The sequence below is a fragment of the Mirounga angustirostris genome, unplaced genomic scaffold, assembly GCF_029215605.1.
Source record: "Mirounga angustirostris isolate CCGP_5_RB_7025 unplaced genomic scaffold, mMirAng1.0.hap1 SCAF_1, whole genome shotgun sequence".
Taxonomy (NCBI): domain Eukaryota; kingdom Metazoa; phylum Chordata; class Mammalia; order Carnivora; family Phocidae; genus Mirounga; species Mirounga angustirostris.
The window spans coordinates 162489959-162513762 of record NW_026991709.1 but is presented as its reverse complement, the minus strand read 5'-3'; the positions used below and the strand labels follow the sequence as shown (position 1 = coordinate 162513762).

Genomic DNA, 23804 nt, shown 5'->3' with positions numbered 1-23804 from the left:
GCACACATTATTTCTTCTTCTTGAACCACCCTTTCCCTACCTCTCCATCTGGGAAAACATGAGGTTGGTGGGGGGGGGGGGAGGGGCGGGGGGAGACAAATAAAGGATGATGGGGCCTCTCCAGGGAGGGTTGTGACTCTTTTCTGTACTTGCAGTCTTGGTGACCTCATCCAGTCTTGGGACCTTGAATTCCATCTTCATGCTGACGTCTCCCAAACGTGTATCCCCAGCCCAGAGCACCCCCTAGATCTCCAGACTCATAGAATCAACCACCCACATTTCTACCTGGATGTCTGTTGGCATCTCAAACGTTACACACTATAGTCTGAACCCTGCTCTTCCCAACCGCACCTCCCCACCCCCACCGCAAAGCCCGCTCCCCCATTCCAATCCCAGTCTGCCTGGTCTCAGTGGCTGAGCCACCATCATCTCTTGCCTTCTAGTATCTCATATCAGTGGAATCATAGAATACTCGTCCTTTGATGACTGGTTTATTTCACTGAGCATAATGTCTTTAAGCCTCATCGATGTTGTAGCGTTTGTCAGGATTTCCTTCCTTTTTTTTTTTAAGATTTTATATATTGGGGCGCCTGGATGGCTTAGTTGGTTAAACGTCTGCTTTCGGCTAAGGTCATGATCCCAGGGTCCTGGGATCGAGCCCCTCGTCGGGCTCCCTGCTCAGCAGGAGGCTGCTTCTCCCTCTCCTGCTCCCCCTGCTTGTGCTCTCTCTCTCTCTCTGAAATAAATAAATAAATCTTTAAAAAATATTTTTAAAGATTTTTAAGAAAGACTTTATATATTTATTTTAGAGAGAGAGACCTCGTGGGGGGGGGGAGCAGAAGGAGAGGGATAAGCAGATCTGCACTGAGCGCAGAGCCCGATGCAGGGCTCGATCCCACAACTCCAAGATCATGACCTGAGCCGAAACCAAGAGTCAGACACTCAACAAATTGAGCCACCCAGGCGCCCCAGAATATCCTTCCTTTTCATGGTTGAATAATATTCTATTGTACAGGTAGAGTGCATTTTGTCTCTATGTGTTCATTCATCAGTGGATGGACACTTGGGTTACTTGCACGTTTTAGCTATTGTGAATAATGCTGATATGAATATGGGTGTACAAGTGCCTGTTTGAATCTCTGTTTTTAATTTTTTTGAATGTACATCTAGAAGTAGAGTTGCTGGCTTTTTTTTTTTTTTAAGATTTTATTTATTTATTTGAGAGAAAGCAAGAGAGAGAGTGAGCATGAGCAGGGGGAGGGGGGCGGGGGAACAGAGGCAGAGGGAGAAGTAGACTCACACTGAGTTGGGAGCCGGACGCGGGACTCGATCCCAGGACCCCGGGATCATGACCTGAGCTGAAGGCAGATGCTTAACCCACTGAGCCATGAATTGCTGGCTTCTATGTTTAACTTGTTGAGAAACTGTTGAACTGTTTTCCACAGTGGCTGCATCATTTTACATTCTGATCAGCAACAAAACGCACAAGGAAGGTCTGGCAGGCGTCTAGCTCCACATCCTCGCCAACACTTGTTTTTGTCTGGGTTTTTTGTTTTTGTTTTAAATATAACAACCATTTTAATGGTTGTGAAGTGATATCTCATTGTGGTTTTGATTTTCAACTCCCTAATGACTAAAGATATTGAGTACCTTTTCCTGTGCTTATTGACCATTTGTATGTATCTTCTTTGGAGAAATGTCTATTTAATGCCTTTGCCTTTTTTCCTTCCCATTTTTTATTGGGTGTTTGTGGTTGTTGAGTTGTAGGAGTTCTTTACATATTCTGGGTATTTAACCCCTTATTGGGTATGTGATTTGCAAATACTTTCTCCCATTCCATGGGCTGTCTTTCCACTCTCTTGATAGTGTCCTTTGGTGCACAAAAGGGTGTAGGTTTATTCTTCAAAGGAAAATTGGAGTGGCAAAAAACACCAGGGGGACAAATAGCAAATATCAGCTACAACAATCCACTAAGGGGCCCAAACCAGAGCTCCAGGATCGTCTGAGATTCTCCTTTTTCCTTCACTTCATCCATCTATCCATTCATTCATTCACTCATGCACTCATTCATTTATTTATTGGACAAACTCAGAATCTAGTGGGGGAGACAAATATGGATATAGACCATCCTCATGCTGGGTGTCAAGAGCTACAACCCTAAGGAAAGCCCAGGGGGGCTGAGGGTGTGCGTGCAGTTGAAGACATCCTGTGGCTTAGCCCTTTAAAATGTCTTCAAGGGGCGCCTGGGTGGCTCAGTTGGTTAAGCAACTGCCTTCGGCTCAGGTCATGATCCTGGAGTCCCGGGATCGAGTCCCACATCGGGCTCCCTGCTCGGCGGGGAGCCTGCTTCTCCCTCTGACCCTCCCCCCTCTCATGTGCTCTCCGTCTCTCTCATTCCCTCTGTCTCAAATAAATAAATAAAATCTTTAAAAAAATAAATAAATAAAATGTCTTCAAATTCACCCCTTCTCTCTGTTCCTGTGGCCACAGATACCCCCTGCCTCTAGTCTCACCCTGTTAGTCTGGGCCCTCTGAGAAGCTAGTACCAGGACAGGATAAACTATGGAAGGATTTTATTAGGTGAAACACCTGTGTGAGAGGAAACTCGGAGGGAGCAGAAGGCTGGGAGAGCTGTCGGGCTGTGATGTACATCTAGCCCCAGGTGAATAAGAGAGGGAAGGGAGGTTGGGTGGAAGGAGCTAGTCTGCCAGGTTGTCTAAGGAAGGTCTGGTAGGTGTCAGGTAGTCCTGTGTCTCCCAGGAAGGGGCCTGCCTTAGTAGACCCCTTGTGTTAAGTCATTGGCTGGGAGCACCCCATGGGAAGCATGGCCTCAGTGCACAAAGCACAGCAGCCCTTGGTCAGTTACAGTCCCTGAAGTTCAAAGTCTGTGAGGCTCATTTTCTTGAACCCCACAACCACCACAGAGGTGCCAGAGTGATCTTCTAAAATGCAATCTCACTGTGACATTCCTCAGCTCAAACACCTTCCATGGCTCCCTAGTGTCCTTAGGCTAAATCCTTAAAAATCCCCAAATCCTTATCCTGGCTCTCAAAGTCCTGTTGGGGGAAAGGGGACAATTAACCTTGTGTGCTCCACAGCCCACTAATCCTCACTCTCATGCACAGCCTATAGGCCTCAACCACACTGAACTGACTACCTGTTGCTTCCTAGATGTATATCCTCTTTTACTCCCCTATGCCTTTGCCTGCATTGTGCCCTCTGCCTGGAAAGCCCTTCCATACATCTCTCCCATCACAGCCTAGCTCAATGTCAAGTGCTTTCTCCAGCTTCCCAGGTTCAGTCGGCAGCATCCTTGGCTCTGTCTCGGGTCCAGGCTCACACTCTCTGGAGTAGACGGGGGATTCTTGTGGCTGTGTCAGAAGAAGGGGGCGAACAGCTACCACCGTCCTTTTGGGCTTCACTTCTACCTGCCCAGAGCAAGCTGGCTCATATGGCCTCAAGATCTTCTCATACCCCCATCTTCTCCCCAGTGCTTACAACAGAAACCCACTGCACGGAATCCAGGGCAGCCAGAGATTGAAGTCCACCCCGATCCAAGGGCTTTCTCCCTCCCTCCCCCACTTGCAATCCTGCCTTCCTGGACTTAGGATGTAATGGTTTATTTTTAGACCACACATTGGACGGGAATCTGCTTGATGCCTGAGCTGTAACCAGACCCTGGGCTGGCACTGGCCTTGAGCTCTAGCTGGGCAGAAGAGCCATGAGAAGGTCCAAAGGCAGTGCTGGGGCTGGGACCCCAGGGAGGTAGCACACTAGGGCAGATGGACGCTCCACTGAGCTCCAGAGGCGGGGGGGGGGGGGGGCTTTCTTTCAGGGCATGGGGGGCTCCTACAACCTGATCCACCTGAGCCCCTCCTTTGACAACTGGGGCTCAGAGAGGCCAAAGTTACCAGAGGCAGACCAGGGACTGAACTCATGTCCCCACAGTGTGGTCAGGCTGCCCAAAATTGGAATGTGGAGCAGAAATGATTGTGTCCTTGTTCTTGCTCTGGCTTTCTCTCCCGTTCTGTGTGCATCTCCAGCTTCACACCATGGAGAGCCCCCCAACGCAGATGGCCTGCAGGCTGGATCCAGTTTTGTTTGGCCACAGATAATTTGAATTTTTTTTAAAAAATTGTGGTAAGATACACATAACATAAAATTTACCATCTTAACCATTTTTAAGTGTACAGTTCAGTGACCCTGAACACCTTTACGTGCCATGCAACCAGCCCCACCATCCATCCCCAGAACTTTCTCATCTTCCCCAACCCAAACTGTACCCACCAAACAGGAATTTCCCATTCCCCTCCCCCAGCCAGCCCCTGGCATTGGCCTTTCTACTTTCTGTCTCTATAAATCTGACAACTCTAGAGACCTCATCTAAGTGGAATCATACAATATTTGTCCTTTTATGACTGGTAGATTTCACTGAGCATAATGTTCTTAAGGTTCATCCATGTGGTAGCATGTGTCAGAATTTCCTTCCTTTTTAAGGCTGAATAATATTCCATTTATGGATAGACCACATTTTGTTTATCCCTTCATCCACTGGTGGCCCCTTGGGTTGCTTCTACCTTTTAGAATTGCGAATAACTTTGGCCTCTCTGAGCCCCAGTTGTCAAAGGAGGGGCTCAGGTGGATCAGGTTGTAGGAGCCCCCCATGCCCTGAAAGAAAGCCCCCCCCCCCCCCGCCTCTGGAGCTCAGTGGAGCGTCCATCTGCCCTATTGTGCTACCTCCCTAGGGCCCCAGCCCCAGCACTGCCTTTGGACCTTCTCATGGCTCTTCTGCCCAGCTAGAGCTCAAGGCCAGTGCCAGCCCAGGGTCTGGTTACAGCTCAGGCATCAAGTAGATTCCCGTCCAATGTGTGGTCTAAAAATCTAAAAGGCTGTGTGCAAATATCTCTTTGAATCCCTGCTTTCAATTCTTTGGGGTATATGCCCCAGAGTGGCCTTGCTGGATCATATGGTAATAATACTTTTAATTTTTTGAGGAACCATTTTTCACAGCAGAATTTGAAATTTAAAAAAACTAGTTGCCAACATCAAAGAAAATCTGGCTTCTGTTGAGAGATTTGAGGTCTGACATCACTGGTCTTATACCAGCCCCACTGGGCCCCCAGGAGAGACACCAGCCCCCCCAAGCTGTCCCCCTCCTCACAGGGCTGGGAACTCAAACCTCTTTCCTTTGTTCCCCAGCCCTAGGTAGGCTCCGTGATACCTCAGTGACCCCTTTTGCCTTCTCAATCCTCCTGGGCCTGTTTAACATATCCCCTGTGTTAGAGTTCTCTGTTGAAACCCCTGGTGGGGTTCCATTTTCCTGGCTGGCTCTGGCTGGTAGCCGCGGGTTGCTCTTCCTGTCTGGCGATGCTGGACAGCAGCTGACCCCTTCAGTCAGGTGTCAGCTTGCCTGGTCCCCCCTCCTGACTCCCCGTTTTTCTACCTCTGGCTGACTTGGCCTGCCTGACTTATGAGATCAGATGTGCGCCCCTGCTCTGATCAAGTACCTTCCAAGAAGATGCTCTTACTGAGCGCCTACTATGTACCAGAGTCCGTGTATAAGACTTTATACATCAACTATACTCAAATAATAAAAGCAGACACAAAAACAAACACACAAAAAGGATTGCTTTCAAATAAGAGAATACAAACCTGAAAGCAAATTCGGCAATAAGAGGGTTTTAGTAAGTGAGACATAAAACTAGACATCTAATAACAATCTGTATGGATGACTCTTTAAAAATAAAGACGTCTTCTTTTTTTTTTTTAATTTTATTATGTTATGTTAGTCACCATACAATTCATCATTGGTTTTTGATGTGGTGATCCACGATCCATTGTTTTCCACCATGGAGCACCCAGTGCTCCATGCAGTACGTGCCCCCTTTAATACCCATCGCCGGGCTAACCAATCCCCCCTCCCCCCTCCCCTCTAAAACCCTGTTTGTTTCTCAGGTCCATAGTCTCTCATGGTTCATCTCTCCCTCCAATTCCCCCCCGCCATTTAAAAATAAAGACTTCATGCAATTATCTTATGTAGTCCTTGCCACAACACTGTGAGGTGGGGGCCACTGTGATCCCCATTGTACAGACGAGGACACTGAGGCCGAGACAGAGAAGGACTTGGCCAAAATCCCAGCCAGGCAGTGGCAGAGCCAGCCACAGGGACCCCGCATTCTCACAAAATGAGGCTAACCACACTGTCCTTGAGTCCGTAAGTTCGCTTTTCTATCATGAAAACTTACGTTCTATTCCTGTTTGATAAATACCTGACCTAGCTTTCTGTGTCTTCGTTTTCTCATCTATCAAATGGAGATCATGACAGATGCTACCTCACAGGCTTTCAATGAAGAAGAACGATAGGGTGTCCACAAAGCGCTTAGCCCCACAGCCAGCACATAAGAAGTGCTGAACAGATATTATCCATTGATATTATTACCTGGATCTGCAGGGATTATTATGCAAAGCATGAAAAGCACAGTGGGTGGGAAATGATGCTTATGGAAATATCCTTATTATATAATGGAAAAATCCTTATTCTATGTGCAAGAGAAAAGGGCCCAAAATAAAAATAAATACCTCATGCACTAAAGACTCACAGGAAACACACCCAAATACCTAACTGTGGTTGATTTTGGGTGCTAGGATTTGGTGCAAAATTTTTTTTTCTAATGTAAATGTTAAAAAGGTAATAAATCACTAAAAAAAGAAGCACCATACTCTTCAAATTTATCTACAGATGCAATGCAGTCGTATCACAATTCCCACTGGCTTCTTTGTGAAGTTGATGAGCTGCTCCTAAAACTCAGTGTGGAAATGCAAGGGACCCAGAACAACAAAACAATCTTGAGGAAGAGGAGCAAAGGCAGAGAACTGTGCCACGGGCATCCATGTCAGGGCTGGGCTCGGAGCTAAATGTTGAGACAGCACAGTCGTGACTACCAAGAACATTCCCTCCTTGGACGTCACTATTCTTCTGAAATAATGCCGTAAGCGTCATTGAGAGAGGTGTCTTAGAGCGAGAGTAGAAAAAGAGAATGTAAAAGTCCTTGGAAATTCTCCAGTTCCGTGGTTTCTGAATGATGATTTTTTTTTCACCAGACTATGGTGGATTTGAGGAAAAAGGACACGCAGTAAAATTTTCATAAAGCTTTTTTCATTTATTTATTTTTTTAAAGATCTTATTTACTTATTTGACAGAGAGAGACACAGCAAGAGAAGGAACACAAGCAGGGGGAGTGGGAGAGGGAGAAGCAGGCTTCCCGCTGAGCGGGGAGCCCCATGCGGGGCTCGATGCGGGGGCTCGATGCGGGGGCTCGATGCGGGGGCTCGATGCGGGGGCTCGATGCGGGGGCTCGATCCCAGGACTCTGGGATCATGACCTGAGCTGAAGGCAGACGCTTAACGACTGAGCCACCCAGGCGCCCCAAGCTTTGTTCATGTAAAACCCTCTTTTGTTTCTGCTGATAATTTCCCTGCTTTTTTGGTGTAAAACTATTTTTTCTTTTATAAAATGATGCTGATAGTTGATGGTTTTTGTTATTTTTATTGTCTCCAATTAGCAAGGGAAAGAGTTGGCAGCCCTCCTCTAACTTTTTAATTTTATTTATTATTTATTTACTTATTTACTTATTTATTTATGAGAGAGAGTGCATGCAAACATGCAAGTGGGGGTTGGGGAGGGGCAGAGGGAGAGAGAGAATCTCAAGCAGGCTCCGCACCATCCCTCAAACGTGGAGCCGAACGCAGGGCTCAATTTCAGGACCCTAAGTGGTCGAAATTAAGAGTCGGCCACTTAACTGACTGAGCCACCCAGGTGCCCCTATTTTATTTATTTATTTTTAAAAATCTTATTTTTAAGTAATCTCTACACCTAACACAGGACTTGAACTTACAACCCCAAGATCAAGATCAAGAGTCACATGCTCCACCAACTGAGCCAGCCAGGCGCCCCCTTCCTCTCATTTCTTAAAACAATACTCTCTGGGCACCTGGGTGGCTCAGATGGTTGAGCGTCTGCCTTTGGCTCAGGTCATGATCCCAGGGTCCTGGGATCGAGTCCCACATCGGGCTCCCTGCTCAGCGGGGAGCCTGCTTCTCCCTCTGCCTCTCTCTCTCTGTCTCTTATGAATAAATAAATAAAATCTTAAAAAAAAAAAAAAGAAAAAAAATACTCTCTAACTCAGAAATCCCAAAGTCTGGGAAAAAGTACAGCTGCCTTGGGGCTGCTTTGCCTGGAGTGGGGGCCTAGACTGGCCAAGCTCTGTAAGGCAGCTTGGCATAAGGAGAGCTTAAGCTTGGGTTCAGATGGAGGCTGTGCCACTTGCTTTGCTGTGGGAACTTGAGAAGTTACTAAAGCTCTTTGAGTCTCTTTCTCCATCTGCAAAATGAGGATGACTGACACATCTCAAGGCTGCTGTGAGAATTAAATCAGATAACATATGTGACTGTACTTGGACCATCATAAGCACTTGAGAAAGTATCCTCCAAGAATCTGTGAGCTCAGGGAAAGCCCCACTTTTCTCTTCTGTAAATTGAAGAGTTCTCGTTTCTTCAATCATTCTTTCTATTCCCACTCTGGTCTCTTCTGTATGTTTTCTAGTTTGTCACTATTGCTCTTGAGATGTGAATCTAGAACTGAGTATGTGCGTTGGTGTGGAATAGCTGTGTAAAGTAGGGTGTACTATCACCTCCTTCAATCTAGACTCTGTACCTCCATTTATGCAACCCAATTTTGCAAGGGATTTTTGTGTATGTGTGCTTCTATTTCACTCCTTTGGTATTTGTTGGGCTTAGAGCACCTAGCAGCCCCAGATCTTTTCATAGGAAAGTATGCAAAACCCTCTTTCTGAACTTGTGCAATTTGAGTCTTGGACCTTATGTGAGGGGCTGTACATTTATTCCCTTTTATACTTTATCCAATAGACAAGGTGTCCTCCCTGACTAGATGGGGTCAAAGGAGACTCCAAATGTGTTCTCATGCTCAAGAAACTTGAAGGAACATTTAGCTGACTCTTTTTAGTCGAGGGAAGAAAACGTTTATTTGAATCTTGATGGAATCCAAGGCAGCGGGGCTGGCACTAGGCAATGGGGCTAGAGAAGATGCCTAGATGCTGTGGCTTTAGTCCCCAGCAGCTCGCCTGTATCAGGTTCACCCTGGGGGCCTGGCATGATGGCTCCCTGCCGCGGGGCAGTGGGCTCTCTTCCCTCTCTCACCCCACCTGGATGGCCTGGGGATTTGAGAGGAATCAGGAGCCCACACAGATGACAGCTTGCAGGGCCCAGGGGTCTCCTACTGTCTCCTGAGAGCAGTGACATCCTAGAATCCTGCTGATCCAGGAACCGCAAAGGGCATAGGCCTGGCACCTTGCCTCTGCTTTCCATCCTGGCAGCTGGACTGCATGCCAATACTGCCCAAATGATACCCAGGTCCAGGCTGGTGCCAACGTTCAGACTACACGGAAGGAAAAGTGCTCTCTTTATTGCTCTAGACTGGCCCGCCCGCGTGTCTCCCAGAACGGGGCTCTGCCCTGGCACATCCAGGAGATGCAGTGGTGGTCATACTGGGGCCCAGCGTGGCTGCCGGCCCAGCACTGGCCTCAGTCGGTCTTCCTGAATCCTGGAAAGCAAAGCCCCGCAGGATGGCATGGGATTCAGCCAGGCCTCATTTCCACCATCCCCCCAGATGCCCAAATCCTCCTCGCAGCTGGGATAATGTCACCCTAGAGCCACGGGTCTCCATGACCCACAGCCACTGCAACGAATTTCCCCTTTATGAATTAAATGGGCTGTAGGAGACAGATATCCCCAGCACAGAGCCACACAGCCCCCTGGCCTCTCAGTTTTGAGACATCATGGGAGGCAGCTGGTCAGAAAGAAAGAGGATCTCCTTTAGCCCAGCCCAGCCACACGAGCTGTGTGACCCTCGGCAAGTCACTCCACCTCTCTGGGCCTCAATTCCTTCATCGGTCACGTGCACCATAACTGAAGTACACCTAATAGGCAGATAAAATCCCGGCAAAACTGGTGTTTGGGTAAATGTAAAGTTCTATGAGAGAATGAGGAACACCCAGATTCCCTTCCCTTTTCTACAGTGTTCCACACTTAAGGACTTTCGCATCCGTTCCTCATGTGGTTTTGCCTAACACCCTTGTGCAGTGGGTATTACTACACCCACGGTCCAGTGGAGGAAACGGAGGCTGAAAGATGATCCTGGGCCCCAAAGCTGGTGAATTGGCAGGGGCCCCTGACTCCAGGCCCTGCTGTTTCCTATAGGCTAAGCCCCGTTTGCAACCAAAGACCCTGATAGGGAGGAAGATGGTGAACATAGGAAGGATGGAAACATTACCCATCAGCCTAAGCTTCTGAAAGAGGGGGATGAAGCCGTGCAGGACGCTGTGGATCCGGTACACTGCTCACAAACAGAGAGAAAGGAGCTTGAGCTTTGTGCCCCAGCAAGGGACCCAGGGTCACCCCCCCTACCGCCCCCCCCCCCCCATTAAAGGCCTAACCCACACAAACAGGGATTAGTGGTGGAATTTCAGGCAGCAGGTTGAGCTTAGATAATAGTACTGGAGTTATTATTATTAAAAACAATGACCTCGAGCAGCAATAACAGTGCCAGGAAATTCAGTGAATTCAGTACCCCACTCCGTGAACTGCCTTGTTTTCGATCTCTGGCTAATTCTGTTTGTTTGCCACTTTAAACTGTTTTTGTTGCAGTTTTGTGGAACTGCCCATTTTTTCCATGGGGTTTTGCCAATGACCTCACCGTGACCTTGAAAGTGGTTAGGAAGAAAACACGAGCATAAGGAAATCTTTAAAAAATGTTTAGGTGGTGGCTTTCTGGCCCTTAGTGGGCATCTGTGGCGGTCCAGCCACCACCCCTAAAGAGTCTGGGGGCGGGGGGACCTTACCCAGCCCAAAGTAGATGCCGACTGTCTCCAGGGAGGCGAAGGTGAGTAGGCCGACCCCAAGGGACATGAACCAGTCTTCAAGGGCAGCGAGGGAGAGAATGGTCAGCCTGCAAGTCTGGCCCCTCCTATCCCCCAACCTGTTCCCACGGCCCTCACCTGCGTAATAGTGATAACACACCAGCAAGGTCCCAATGGCAAAGCAGAGCAGGACAAAATGGAAAAACTCATCTGTAAAGGCAAAGGCGAGGAATTACTATTTGCTTCTTTCTCTCTCTCTTTTTTTTGGTTACTAAAAGTAGTCCTGTCTCTGCTCCAATGTAACTTTATTCAGAGAAGCTGCTCCTGAGCAACCCAACTAAAAAAACACCCCATTTCCAGGCTTTATCTCATTTTATTATTTTTCTAACACTGACACCCCTCAACTTGTTATATTTTTATTTCCACACTTATTCTCAAAAAACAAAGAAAAAAATGTGAAACAGATTTATTCTCTGTCCCTCTCAGTAGGGTGGAGGGTAGGGATTTTGCTAAGACGCTAAAGCAATGCCAGGCTTGCAGAGCTGCCCAATATTTTTGTTTGTCAAATGAATATTAAATGCAGTAAAAAATGCAAATGTGTCACGTCTAAAAGTTTCACAATGCCCCATTTTCCCTCCCTAACCCCCCTCCTTAAAAGCAAGCGGTGATTGCCAAAACCTTTCCAGGCATATATATGCACATTTAAAAAAAAACCCAAAAGCAGGGAGGTATCACAATTCCAGATATAAAGATATACTACAAAGCTGTAGTAATCAAAACATTATGGTTCTGGCACAAAAATAGACACACAGATCAATAGAACAGAATAGATAGTCCAGAAATAAAGCCATGCTTTTATGGTCAATTAATCGTCAACAAAGGAGGCAAGACTATCCAATGGAAAAAAGACAGTCTCTTCAACAAAAGGTGTTGGGAAAACTGGACAGCTACATGCAAAAGAATGAAACTGGACCACTTTCTTACACCATACACAAAAATAACTTCAGAATGGATGAAAGAACGAAATGTGAGAAAGGAAACCACAAAATTCCTAGAAGAAAACATAGACAGTAATTTCTTTGACATCAGCTGTAACAACTTCTTTCTAGATATGTCTCCTGAGGCAAGGAAAACAAAAGCAAAATTAAACAAATGGGACTACACCAAAATGAAAAGCTTCTGCACAGTGAAGGAAACCATCAACAAAACAAAAGGGCAACCTAGTAAATGGGAGGAGATTTTGCAAATGATATATCTGATAAGGGGTTAATATCCAAAGTATATAAAAAACTTATATAACCTAACACCAATAATAATAATAATAATCCAATTAAAAATGCACAAAAGACATGAACAGACATTTTTCCAAAGAAGACATCCAGATGGCCAATAGACACATGAAAAGATGCTCAACATCACTCATCATCAGGGAAATGCAAATGAAAGCCACAGTGAGATATCACCTCACACCTGTCAGAATGGCTAAAATTAAAAAGACAAGAAATAACAACTGTTGGCAGGGGTGTAGAGAAAAAGGAACCCTCACGTACTGTTGTTGGGAATGAAAATTGGTGTAGCCACTGTGGAAAGCCAATTATGGAGGTTCCTCAAAAAATTAAAAATAGAATTACCATACAATCCAGTAATTCCACTACTGGGTGTTTACTCAAATAAAAAGAAAACACTAATTCGAAAAGATATATGCACCCCTATGTCTATTGTAACTTTATAACAGCCAAATTATGGAAGCAACCCAAGTGCCCATCAATGGATGAATGGATAACAAAGATGTGGTATGTGTAGATTATGGAATATTACCCAGCCATAAAAAGAAGGAGATCTTGCCATTTGCAACAACATGGATGGACTTAGAGGGTATAAAGCTATGTGAACCAAGTCCGTCAGAGAAAGATAAACAACATATGACTTCACTCATATGTGAGTGAAACAAACATACAAACATACGAACAAAGAAAAAAGGGAGACAAACAAAAAAACCGGATTCTTAAATAGAACACACTGATGGTCACCAGAGGGGAGGTGGGGGAGGGGAGGGGTGAAACAGGTGAAGGGGATTAAGAGTACACTTAGCATGATGAGCACTGAGAAATGTACAGAATTATCGAATCACTCTATTGTACACCTGAAACTAATATAACACTGTATGTTAATTATATTTGAATTAAAAAAAAAAAAGCAGGGCCCATTTGTACACCTACAGCTCTATCATTTGCTTTCTTCCTCTCATAGATCGACCAGGGCCGTCTTTCCATCTCAGAACATATGTAGATCGCCCTGTTCTTTTGGATGGCTGCATAGTGTTCCATGGTATAAACTTAACCCAATTGATCTGTCTGGTCCCCCACTGATGAACCTAGAAGTGTCTGATTTTTTGCTCTTAGTGATGCTGCAACAAATACACATGAATCTCGGTGCACGTCTTTCTGTGGGCCCCAGGCCCAGAAGTGCAAATGTAGGCTTGGGGGGTTCTCCAGGGAGAGGCGCTGAGAGTGGGTCCTGCGCCATGGGCCAGTGCTCAGGCGTGCTCTGTGAGTGAGGCCCTGCGGCACTTTGCCGGGCACTGGGCTCGTCACTGCGGAGATGACCCAGGGCCCTTGGCTCAGTCAAGGGGCTGAGCTTAGAGGTGGCTCTGCTGTCTGTGTCCGAAGGGCAGTGAATAAGGGTCAGGGTGGCATTAAAGGCACAGGGGCTCCAAACTGAGCTCGTGCTCTAGGAAGGAGAGCGGGAGGGGAATCACCTTCTTGCTCTGGGGTATAATGTCATGCCCTGCACTTTGGGAATCTCAGTTTTATTCAAATGAGGCACATTTCATAGCCCAGGAAAGTTCAAAAACCCTGGTTCATTTAGCTGGAGAGGGACAGCGTCAGGGGCTCACACCCAGGTCTCCCACTCCCTGAAGGTGGGCCTTTGCAAAAACCCCAGATGTTTCTAGGACAACTGCCATTTGTTTCATCAAACACCCTGGTCTCCTGTCCCTTCCTTGACCTCCTCCCTGAAGCCCTCACAGACCCCCGGCTTAGAGTGAAGGAGTTCCTTCCAGTTCGTATGGCTCCTTCTCTAGAGTCTAGCTAATCCAACCTCAGGGCTTCCTCACCCCCCTGCCAGCTCCCCACTGTGGCCAGAGGGCTAGGGGGCATTTATCATCCCTGTGACTCCGTGTACAGCAGAAACAGCACAGGACCAGGGTTCAAGCCCAGGTTGTGCCACTCGCTCGCTGAAAGCCCACACTCCATGCTTGAGCCTTAGTTTCCATATCTGCGCAATGGGAGTCATCGTACCACCTTCTTGAGGTGATTCTAAGCTGAGGAGTCTGCAAACAGGGCACACGACCAAGGTGGGCTATGATCGTTGTTTTTCTAGGCCACCAGCAGAATTTCTGCCCACAGAAATCTGGACCAGACAGGCAGAAGCAGCTTGGGGGCACCAATTTCCTTACCATCTTTCTTTATATTCAGTCTTCTTAACTCAGAGGCCTCCACTTCTCCTTAGGAACAAGAGAGAGATGAGTGTTGAACTTGGAAGAGGGATGGCTGGTGGGGTTTTCTCTTCCCTGCTTCACTGAGACTGACTCTCTTGGGTTCTTCTTCCTGGGTCAGAAGGCACTCAGCGCAGGACCAGTCAGAGCAAAGCTGTGAAGGTGGGGCTATCTGTCCTTGGGGCCCCCACTCCCCCCGCCCCTCCTCTCCACACAGGCCTGAGTCTGCATTCTGTTTCCTTTCTCCTGAGCTTGGAGGTCCCTTTCCAGAATCATGGTGACACTCTGGCTGGTGACGGCATCCCTGCTGTGACTGACCCACCCTCTCAGGCTGTCTGGTCCTGTCCTAATCCCCCAGAATGCAGGCCCCCTCCTTCTTCTCTTCTCTCTTCTCGGAGTTTGTGTATTTACCACTTGCTGGGTCAGAACCTCTTCTTCGGAGTCCTGGAGATTAGAAACTCAACATTAGTGCCAGGCTAGCTTGGACCTTAACAGGTGCCTGCACCCTAGTGGAGGAAGTAGGTGACCTCTGAAAAAGCCACGTCAAATTCTCCAGCCCCCAAAGGAGATTTCCATCTATCAGTTGCCGGTTGCAATCCCTTTTCCTCTTGCTTGAAACCCTTTTCTAACCCTCTGAGCCCAGGTCAGAGTCCCAGGACCCCAGCTGGATTTGGAGTCCCCATCTCACACCCATGAACCCCAGCAGTAGCTGGTTCTCCCAGGGGAAAGACAGTGCCCAGACCTGTCCATCATCAGTACTGACAACCTCTCTCCCCTAAGAGGACACTCACCTGATTCTCCAGAGGGCACCACCTCTCCAGGGGCACCTACATGGAAGGAACATCAGTGATCACATATCCCTTATCCTCTGGGTGGGGAGAAGTTACACTGTGGGGAATGTGGATCTCACTCAGAGACTTTCCATGTGATCTGAGTGGGCCAAGTGGTGACTGGAGCAAGCTGGAAGCCTATTCCATCTAAGGGGCAGCCACCAGCCACCAGCCACAGTAGGAATGCCTGTCTAGTGTTATAGGTCATCCAATTTCCCACGAAAAGCTAGAAATCCAGGTTTTTACATCAACTTCTTGATTATAAAAAAGGTTGGCAACTCTTGGATTCCACGGAATCAAAGATGTCATCGTTTGTGAGACATGACATTATTTTATACATTACTATGTAAGGAAAACCACTGCCAATTTTAATTGTAAGTTGCCAGTGATTTTAAGACGCATCCTGATTTCAGAGATGTCTAAATGTGAAAAAGTATGAGTTGATGAAATGTAATAATAATAATAATAATAATAATAATAATAATGCTCTATGAGCCAGATAAAACACATCTGCACACACGTGGGCACCAGTTTGCGACCTGTGCCTGTTCTTGACCATGCAAGATGCAGGTGGTGACCCTCAGCTACGTGGACCCAGCCCCACTAGGCCGAGTTCGTGGGAGCCGAGCCGGGCTGCATCCTGGGAAGCCCAGCCCCACACCCTGAGTGTTGAGCTCCTTGTCTGCACTGCTGAGGGTGATGTGAGCCCTATGTACTTGTCCCAAGCCGCAGCCTCCTCGTTAATCTGGTCTAGGGTGGTCTACCCACCCCATTCACCCTGATTCTTGGTGCCTATTCTAGTTCCTGGTGACCTCTCTCCTAGCCTGTCAAATCCTTCCCCTCAAGGGCCGGCAGGACCCCCGGGTAGCGCCCCCTCCTCCACCACCAGTAGTCACCATGCCGGTATACTTTCCAATGTTTGGGTCAGCCCCAGGACACAGACACCAGAAGGGGGCACTCGGCACACAACAATCAACATGCTGGACTGTCTTTAAGGCTAATATGCAAATGGGAAGCATCATCTGCAGGTGACCTAAGAGTGGCCAGTGCTGAGGGTACGGAAAACATACCTACTAGAACGCCATGAAATGAGACTCCAAGAGTGTAATTTACTAAGAACTTCCAATGTCTTGGTGGGGGGGAGTAATTCACAAGTTTGTGGTGGTATCTATGTTTTCTACACTAAATATGAATTTCTTTCATGATGAGAAATAAAACCATTTTATTTTTAAGTAATCTCTACACCCAATGTGGGGCTTGAACTCACAACCCTGAGATCAAGAGTCACATGCTCCACTGACTGAGCCAGCCAAGCACCCCAAAAACATTTTTTTAAAGACTTATTTATTTATTTAAGGGGGGGAGGAGCAGAGGGAGAGGGAGAGAGAGAATCCCAAGCAGACTCCACGCTGAGCACGGAGCCAGACGTGGGGCTCGATCTCATGACCCTGAGATCATGACCGGAGCCGAAATCAAGAGTTTAACTCAGTCGGCTTAATCGACTGAGCCACCCAGGTGCCCCCAAAAACATTTTTAAATACATGTAAATGTAACAGTTTCTCTCTCATTTTATACCCTGTGAAACAATTCTTACACTACTTGAGTAATTATAAACATTTTTCTAAACCAAGTAATACTTGTTTTTGTGTAAAAAAAGGGAAGAAAGAAAATCAGAAAATTCAGTTAAGCAAATAAAACAGTGTAACTATTACTCACAATGCTACCACCCAGAGGCAGCCATGGGTAATATCTTGATGCAGAAATTAAAATATTTCATTTACATTTCTTAGAATGTGTATGTGTTTCTTGTTGTTTCCTGGGTTATTATCAGGTGTTAGGAGACTACGTAGATTATAGAAATGTTGGATTAAACAAAATTAAGATTTTTTTTTTCAAGTAATCTCTACACCCAACATGGGGCTTGAACTCACAACCCCAAGATCAAGAGTCACACACTCTACTAACTGAGCCAGCCAGATACCCCATGTATTGAACAAAGTTAAGTGGGTTTTCTTAACTGCAGTATGCATTTGTTAGGCTTTTTGGCAAACTGGTTCATTCTTACAAATTGTCCCCATTTCATCAAAGTGCTTCCAAGCAAAGTGCCATAATGTTTATATCTCCTTGCCATAATAATCACGATGCCCAGAGATAATTATTCCATAACATGAGTTTTTTCGAGATGAGATCCTTAATTTTCCTGTGCACCTGTAAACAGCCCACTATTCCAAGACAGTGGGTTGCAAATCATGTTTCATTTTGCTGGCTGGGAAGCTCAGGCCCAGAAAGATTGGGCGACTGAGTTAAGTCGCCCTGCAAGTCAAGGTTATAGTTCAGAAGAGAATCCGGGACAGTCTCACCAAGGCAGAAAATGCTTGCCTTCATCCCCATTTACCAATGTTCTGACCATTTTTCTTGCCATATCTCCTATATTTTCCTAGCACTTTTCAGCCATGAAACACCCTCATGAACTTGTTTCTGTCCAACAAAGCCCAAAGCCCTCATGTCCTTTGTGTAATTCCATTTTTGTCAAAGCCACTGGACAATGACTTACCTCCATAGAGCTGAAGTTCATCCGTCAAAAGGTCAGGCTCCTCATGCTCAGCACCTGAGTGGAGACAACCCCCTTTAGTCAGCTCTCCCCATCACAGCACCCCAGGGCAGCTTCCTTCTCCTGCACATCTGAAGCCTTAAAAAGTAACACGGTCCTTGTTTGTGCTGGGCGTGAGCCGGGCAGTCTTCAAGGGGCAAGGCAGCCTTACAAGTACTTTCCCTTTACCCTTTCTAACTCCCCCCACACACTCAGAGGTGACTGTGGTTAGTTTCCTGAAAAAGAATTGAGGGTCTGAGTGGACCTGGGCCTCCTTCAAAGTCAGTAATAAGAGTTGCCATTTATTGTGCACTTACTAGGTATCAGTGTGGAACTAAGTAATTTATATTTAATATTTCACTAGATCCTTACAGAAATCCTATGAAGAAGGTATTCGTACCTCTCCCTCCCCCATTTTATGGGTAAGGAAACTGAGGTTCACAAAGTTAAATTATTCCCTGAAGATCACACAGCCAGTAAGTGGAAATTCCAGGGTTCAAACCCAGATCTGACACCCAAGCCTGCAATCCTAATCCCTTTTTTAAAAAGATTTATTTATTTATTTGAGAGAGAGAGAGAACGTGCACAAGCACATGCACATGTGGGGGGAGGGGCAGAGGGAGAGAATCTTAAAGCAGACTCCCCGCTGAGCGTGGAGCCGGAAGTGGGGCTCCATCTCACGACCCATGAAATCATGACATGAGCTGAGAGCAAGAATTGGATGCTTAACCAACTGCACCACCCAGGCGCCCCCTCATCACTTTTATCTTCAGAAATAGAACCCAGAACTCAAATCCAGCTTCAAGGGCAACATTTATTAAGCATCTCATGTGTGCCAGGTTCCGTTCTAGGCATTAATCCAGGCTCTTTCCCCAATGCTCTTTTTTTTTTTTTTTAAAGATTTTATTTATTTATTTGAGAGAGAGGATGAGAGGAGAGAGAGAGCACATGAGAGGGGGGGAGGGTCAGAGGGAGAAGCAGACTCCCTGCCGAGCAGGGAGCCCGATGCGGGACTCGATCCAGGGACTTCAGGATCATGACCTGAGCCGAAGGCAGTCGCTTAACCAACTGAGCCACCCAGGCGCCCTTTTTTTTTTTTTTTAAGATTTTATTTATTTGACGGAGAGAGACACGAGAGAGGGAACACAAGCAGGGGGAGTGGGAGAGGGAGAAGCAGGCTTCCCGCGGAGCAGGGAGCCCGATGCGGGGCTCGATCCCAGGACCCTGGGATCATGACCTGAGCGGAAGGCAGACGCTTAACGACTGAGCCACCCAGGCGCCCCTCTCCCATGCTCTTTTCTTGCTACAATCCATTTAGGCCACAATTTACTTAAAATTTTTATTTTTCCAAAATTCTTCTCCTGGTTGTCAAAATAGAACATGCTCACTGTATAATAGTTATAGTATAGGACCAGGTCAAAAGAGTGAAAATAAAAATCACCCATCATTTAACCATCCAGAGATAACCACTACAAATATTTTGCTATTTTTCCTTCCGGTCGTACTCATCACCACATACATGTGAATTTTTAGAGTATGTATGAGATCAAACGAATCTTATGATTTGACATATTTCTTTCTCACTTCAGAGATATGTGAAGAATAGAGTTGTAGGCAGGACAGGCTGTACTTTGGTGGTGTTGGACATTAGGCTGCTTGCTACCGGCACCCTACTATAAACAATGCCGTGAGGAACATCCTTACGCAGGCACGCTCGGTCCCGCTGAGAAACTCAACGGTGAGCTGGGCGGGCAAAAGAGAAAGGGCAAGGCCTACTGCCTACCAGGTGAGCTGTCCCGGGGGGTGTCCCGCCCCCTGGCTTTGCTGACGCTGTCCAGTTACTCCTGGGTGCTGGTCCTCATCACTGCTCTCTGCAGAGAACAAACACAAGCTGTAGGAGAACCTCAGTCTGGAACGAACCTGAAATACATTGGTTCTGGTGTTCTCAGAATTTAGCCTATATGAGGAGGTCTGGAGGAAAGAGAGGTCTTTGGGGAATGGGAGGGGTAGGAGATCTGCCATAAACTTTCTGTGTGATCTTGAACAAATCATTTAATATTTCCACTGCCGCTTTCATGAAGATAAGACAAGGTCATCCAAGGTACCATATTACAAGCCCACGGCTGTGTCATCTCTGTGTCCCCATATCATGCTGACTCTGTTTGTTCCCACCAGGAAGTCCCTTCCCATTTGTCTCCTTTATCTTGAAGATTAAGGGGTAGGAAGTCTTTTCCAACTGCCCCAGCTCACGCTCATCTTGGCCCTCCCTCGTCTGGGGTTACCATAGTATCAACTGTCTGTACTTGACACGGTGGGCACGAGGGCCAGTGGTAGTGGTGTTCATCTCTCCAACCATCTTGGGCTCCTGAAGGACAAGGCCTGGGTCCTCACTCATCGAAAGGTGCCTGGAGGAGGAGCTTGATCAAGACTTGAAGAATGACAGACTTATTTGCACTCTTGGACAGTCAGCATTGCAGGAAGTTCCTGGTTTCAGGTCCAGAGGACTCCCTTTTCCTTAGGATGACCAAGATGGCTCCCACCCGGGCTAATGTCCCTCAGTGTGCTTGGGAAACTCCTGCTCAATCGTGGATAAATTTCAAATTTCCAGGAAGCCAGTTAACTGTGCTTTAAAATCAGTGCATGTGATCTCAGCTAGATACAGAGAAAAAGGTATCAGGAAGTACATCAAGATTACAACAGCAGTATTTCTCTCAGAAGATAGGATTTTGGTTGGCTTCTATTTTCTTTTTTTCTGTATTTTATAAATATTAATCAGTGTTAAAAAAAAAAAAAAAGGCTTTTTCGGGTGCCTGGTAGCTCAGCGTCTGCCTTCGGCTCAGGTCATGATCCCAGAGTCCTGGGATCAAGTTCCGGATCAGGATCCTTGCTCAGTGGGGAGCCTGCTTCACCCTCTGCCTGCCACTCCCCCTGCTTGTAGGCTCTCTTGTGCTCACTCAAATATAAATAAAAATCTTTAAAAATATCAAACAATGCAGAAAATGAAAGCAAAAATTACTCCAAATTCTGCCTCCATCAACATACAAATGAACATTATATTTTAGCTTTCTCTATGGTATATTCATAATATATAACTTTTTTTAAGTAGGCTCCATGTCCAGCATGGAGCTCAATGTGGGACTTGAACTCACGACCCTGAAATCAAGACCTGAGCTGAGATCAAGAGTATTTTTTATAAAAGGCATTATAGAATTATATGTTGTCTAAAACGAGGACAACTTTTGTGGGGTTTTGGGGGGTTTTTTTGTTGTTTTTTTTTAAAGATTTTATTTATTTGACAGTGAGAGATACAGCGAGAGAGGGAACACAAGCAGCGGGAGTGGGAGAGGGAGAAGCAGGCTTCCCAAGGAGCAGGGAGCCCAATGTGGGGCTCGATCCCAGGACCCTGGGATCATGACCTGAGCTGAAGGCAGACGCTTAACGACTGAGCCACCCAGGCGCCCCGAGAGGACAACTTTTGTATGTGCACTCAATTCAGTTACTTAAAAAATTAACCCTGGCAGAAGGAGTCAGTTTGTTGCTGGTGTCCCCCATATCCATCCCAGAGCCTGGCACATAGCTGGAGCTCAATAAATATTTATTGAATAAATGTAAGGAAACACACTAATATGTGTTTAGTGGTTATATCTGGGTGACAGAGCAAAGAATGATCTTCTTATTCTTTCTACTTCCTTATATACTCCACATTTTCTACAGTGTTCCTATGTGTAATCTTTCACAATAAAAAGTTTGTTTTGTTTTGTTTTGCTGAGAGAGAGAGAGAGCGTGCACATGAGCAGGGGGAGGGACAGAGGGAGAGGGAGAGAGAAAATCTTAAGCAGGCTCTGTGCTCAGCGCAGAGCCTGACATGGGGCTTGATCTCACGACCCTGAGATCATGACCTGAGCTGAAATCAAGAGTTGGCCGCCCAACTGACTGAGCCACCCAGGCGCCTCTCACAATAAAAAGTTTTAATTAAAAAATAATAGGATACAGTAAAAACAAAAAGAAATGTAGGGAGAGCAGTACTGAATGCTAGACTATGAGTTCGGGTCCTGAGTGTGGAGGAGGGCTGGGGCTGCAGTGAGCTACCCAACCAGGCTTGGGGCCTTGGGAGCCATCTAAGCCCAAAGAATGAGCAGGGTCTGAGTTCTAACAGCAGGCCACCCATTGTGGATCAGAGATTGGAATCCTGATATCAGTATGTCTCTGTGCTTCTGTTGATTTTCTTGTTGTTTTTTCTTGGTGTTCTGTTTTGCTGACTAAAGGTAGTCCTATGTGTGCTGTGGAGACCTGAAGGAAGGGGCTCATACCCACACTTGGGGGAGAACATTTGTGGCGGAGTAGCACCCCTGAGGGTCAACCACAATCAGAAGACAGAATGTCACCTCCCACCCAGGGAGGAGAAACAAAAGGACAGGCAAGAGCCCCCTTGCACCTGGAAGCTCTTCTTCCAGGGCTAACCCTAACAGGGGATGGGGTTATATATGGTCCACTCTTGAACAATACGGGTTTGAACTGCACGGGTCCACTTACACGCAGATTTTTCACCTCCCTGTGCTATAAATGTATTTTCTCTTCCTTTTCTTAATAACTTTTTATTTTCTAGTGTACTTTATTGTAAGAATACAATATATCATACAGACAAGATACAGAATATGTAGCAATCACTGTTTATGTTTTCGGTAAGGCTTCCAGTCAACAGAAGGCTTTAGTAGTTAAGTTTGGGGGGAGTCAAAAGTTATATGCAGATTTTCAACTGCGTGGGGAGTCAGGGTCCCTAGACCCCATGTTGTTCAAGGGTCAATTGTACTTTTTAATAAGGGCAGTGGCAGGGTACCTGGGTGGCTCCGTCGGTTAAGCGTCTGCCTTTGGCTTGAGTCATGATCCCAGAGTCCTGGGATCAAGCCCCATATTAGGCTCCCTGATCAGCAGGGGGGTCTGCTTCTGTCTCTTCCTCTGCCCCTCCCCCTGCTCGAGCTCTCTGTCTCTCCCTCTCTCTCTCAAAGAAATAAATAAAATCTTTAAAAGAAAAAAATAATAAGGGCAGTCCCATGAGGACTACAAATAAACCCACTGGACCCACCAATCACTCACTCTCCTCTGTCTGGAGAAATAAGCATAGATTTTGTAGTCTTGAGCCTCAGTCTCATCATTTGTAACGTGAGGATGTGAGGCCAGGGCTTTGCAAGCATTTTTTAGGATTTAGCCTGAGAATTCTTCCCCCAAATAAAACCTCAGGCCGAAGCCCACTCCATAAAGCAGATCTTAGTGCAGGCATTCTGGTGGAGGAGTAGACCAAGCCCGCCCCTTAGGCTCCCCAGCCCAGGAAAGACCTCCAGGGATCCCGAGTTGGTTACTGAGACCTCTGACAGCAGGTCATTCAGCCTCCCCGTGCCTCAGTTTCTTCACCTGTAAAATGGGAATAATAATAGCACTTTCCTCAATGGGTCTCTATGAGAACGAACTTAGTTATTACATGTAAAGTACTTGGAACGGTCCATGGCCCATAGTAAGTGCTCAATAAATGCCAGGCACGACGCTGCTGGTGCTATCCATTCCGCCTAACATTTTGAATTAAGAGAATAAAAATGAAAGGACATTCTGCTTTCTATCAGAGAATAATATGGCGATTTGTAATCAAGGCCCAATGGGAGATATTCATTTCCTGTTAACCCACTGAAGAACTTGTGGGGAATTGATCCCGAGGACACAATTTGTGCCAAAAATTCAAAAAGTAAAAACCTTTGAGCAAGGTTGCTTATGAGCATGGTAAACTGGTGGAAGGTTGGAGGGTAATCTTTTTTTCTTTTTTTTTTTATTAACATATAATATGTTATTTGTTTCAGGGGTACAGGTCTGTGATTCATCAGTCTTACACAATTCACAGTGCTCACCATAGCACATACCCTCCCCAATGTCCATCACCCAGCCATCCCATCCCTCCCACCCCCCCT

The 23804-nt window shown here is 46.4% G+C and overlaps 1 protein-coding gene across 6 annotated transcripts in view; it reads right to left on the bottom strand.

The window, feature by feature from the left end:
• Positions 1–6555: 6555 nt before the first annotated feature.
• TMEM40 (transmembrane protein 40) overlaps positions 6556–23804 on the bottom strand; it is a 58851-nt gene continuing 41602 nt past the window's right edge. For 2 of the 6 annotated variants that reach the window (XM_064591969.1, XM_064591993.1), the window contains exons 4-12: positions 17815–17868; positions 15222–15257; positions 14842–14874; positions 14392–14439; positions 11073–11144; positions 10917–10991; positions 10646–10777; positions 10349–10411; positions 6557–9619 (exon numbers count right to left, since the gene is read on the bottom strand). In XM_064591969.1, the coding sequence (XP_064448039.1) occupies positions 9600–9619; positions 10349–10411; positions 10646–10777; positions 10917–10991; positions 11073–11144; positions 14392–14439; positions 14842–14874; positions 15222–15257; positions 17815–17868 (533 nt within the window). In that variant the 3' untranslated portion in view covers positions 6557–9599. Of the gene's footprint in view, positions 9620–10348; positions 10412–10645; positions 10778–10916; positions 10992–11072; positions 11145–14391; positions 14440–14841; positions 14875–15221; positions 15258–17814; positions 17869–23804 lie in introns of all 6 variants that reach the window. The other 4 variants (XM_064591976.1, XM_064591978.1, XM_064591986.1 and 1 more) reach the window with 4 other exon arrangements.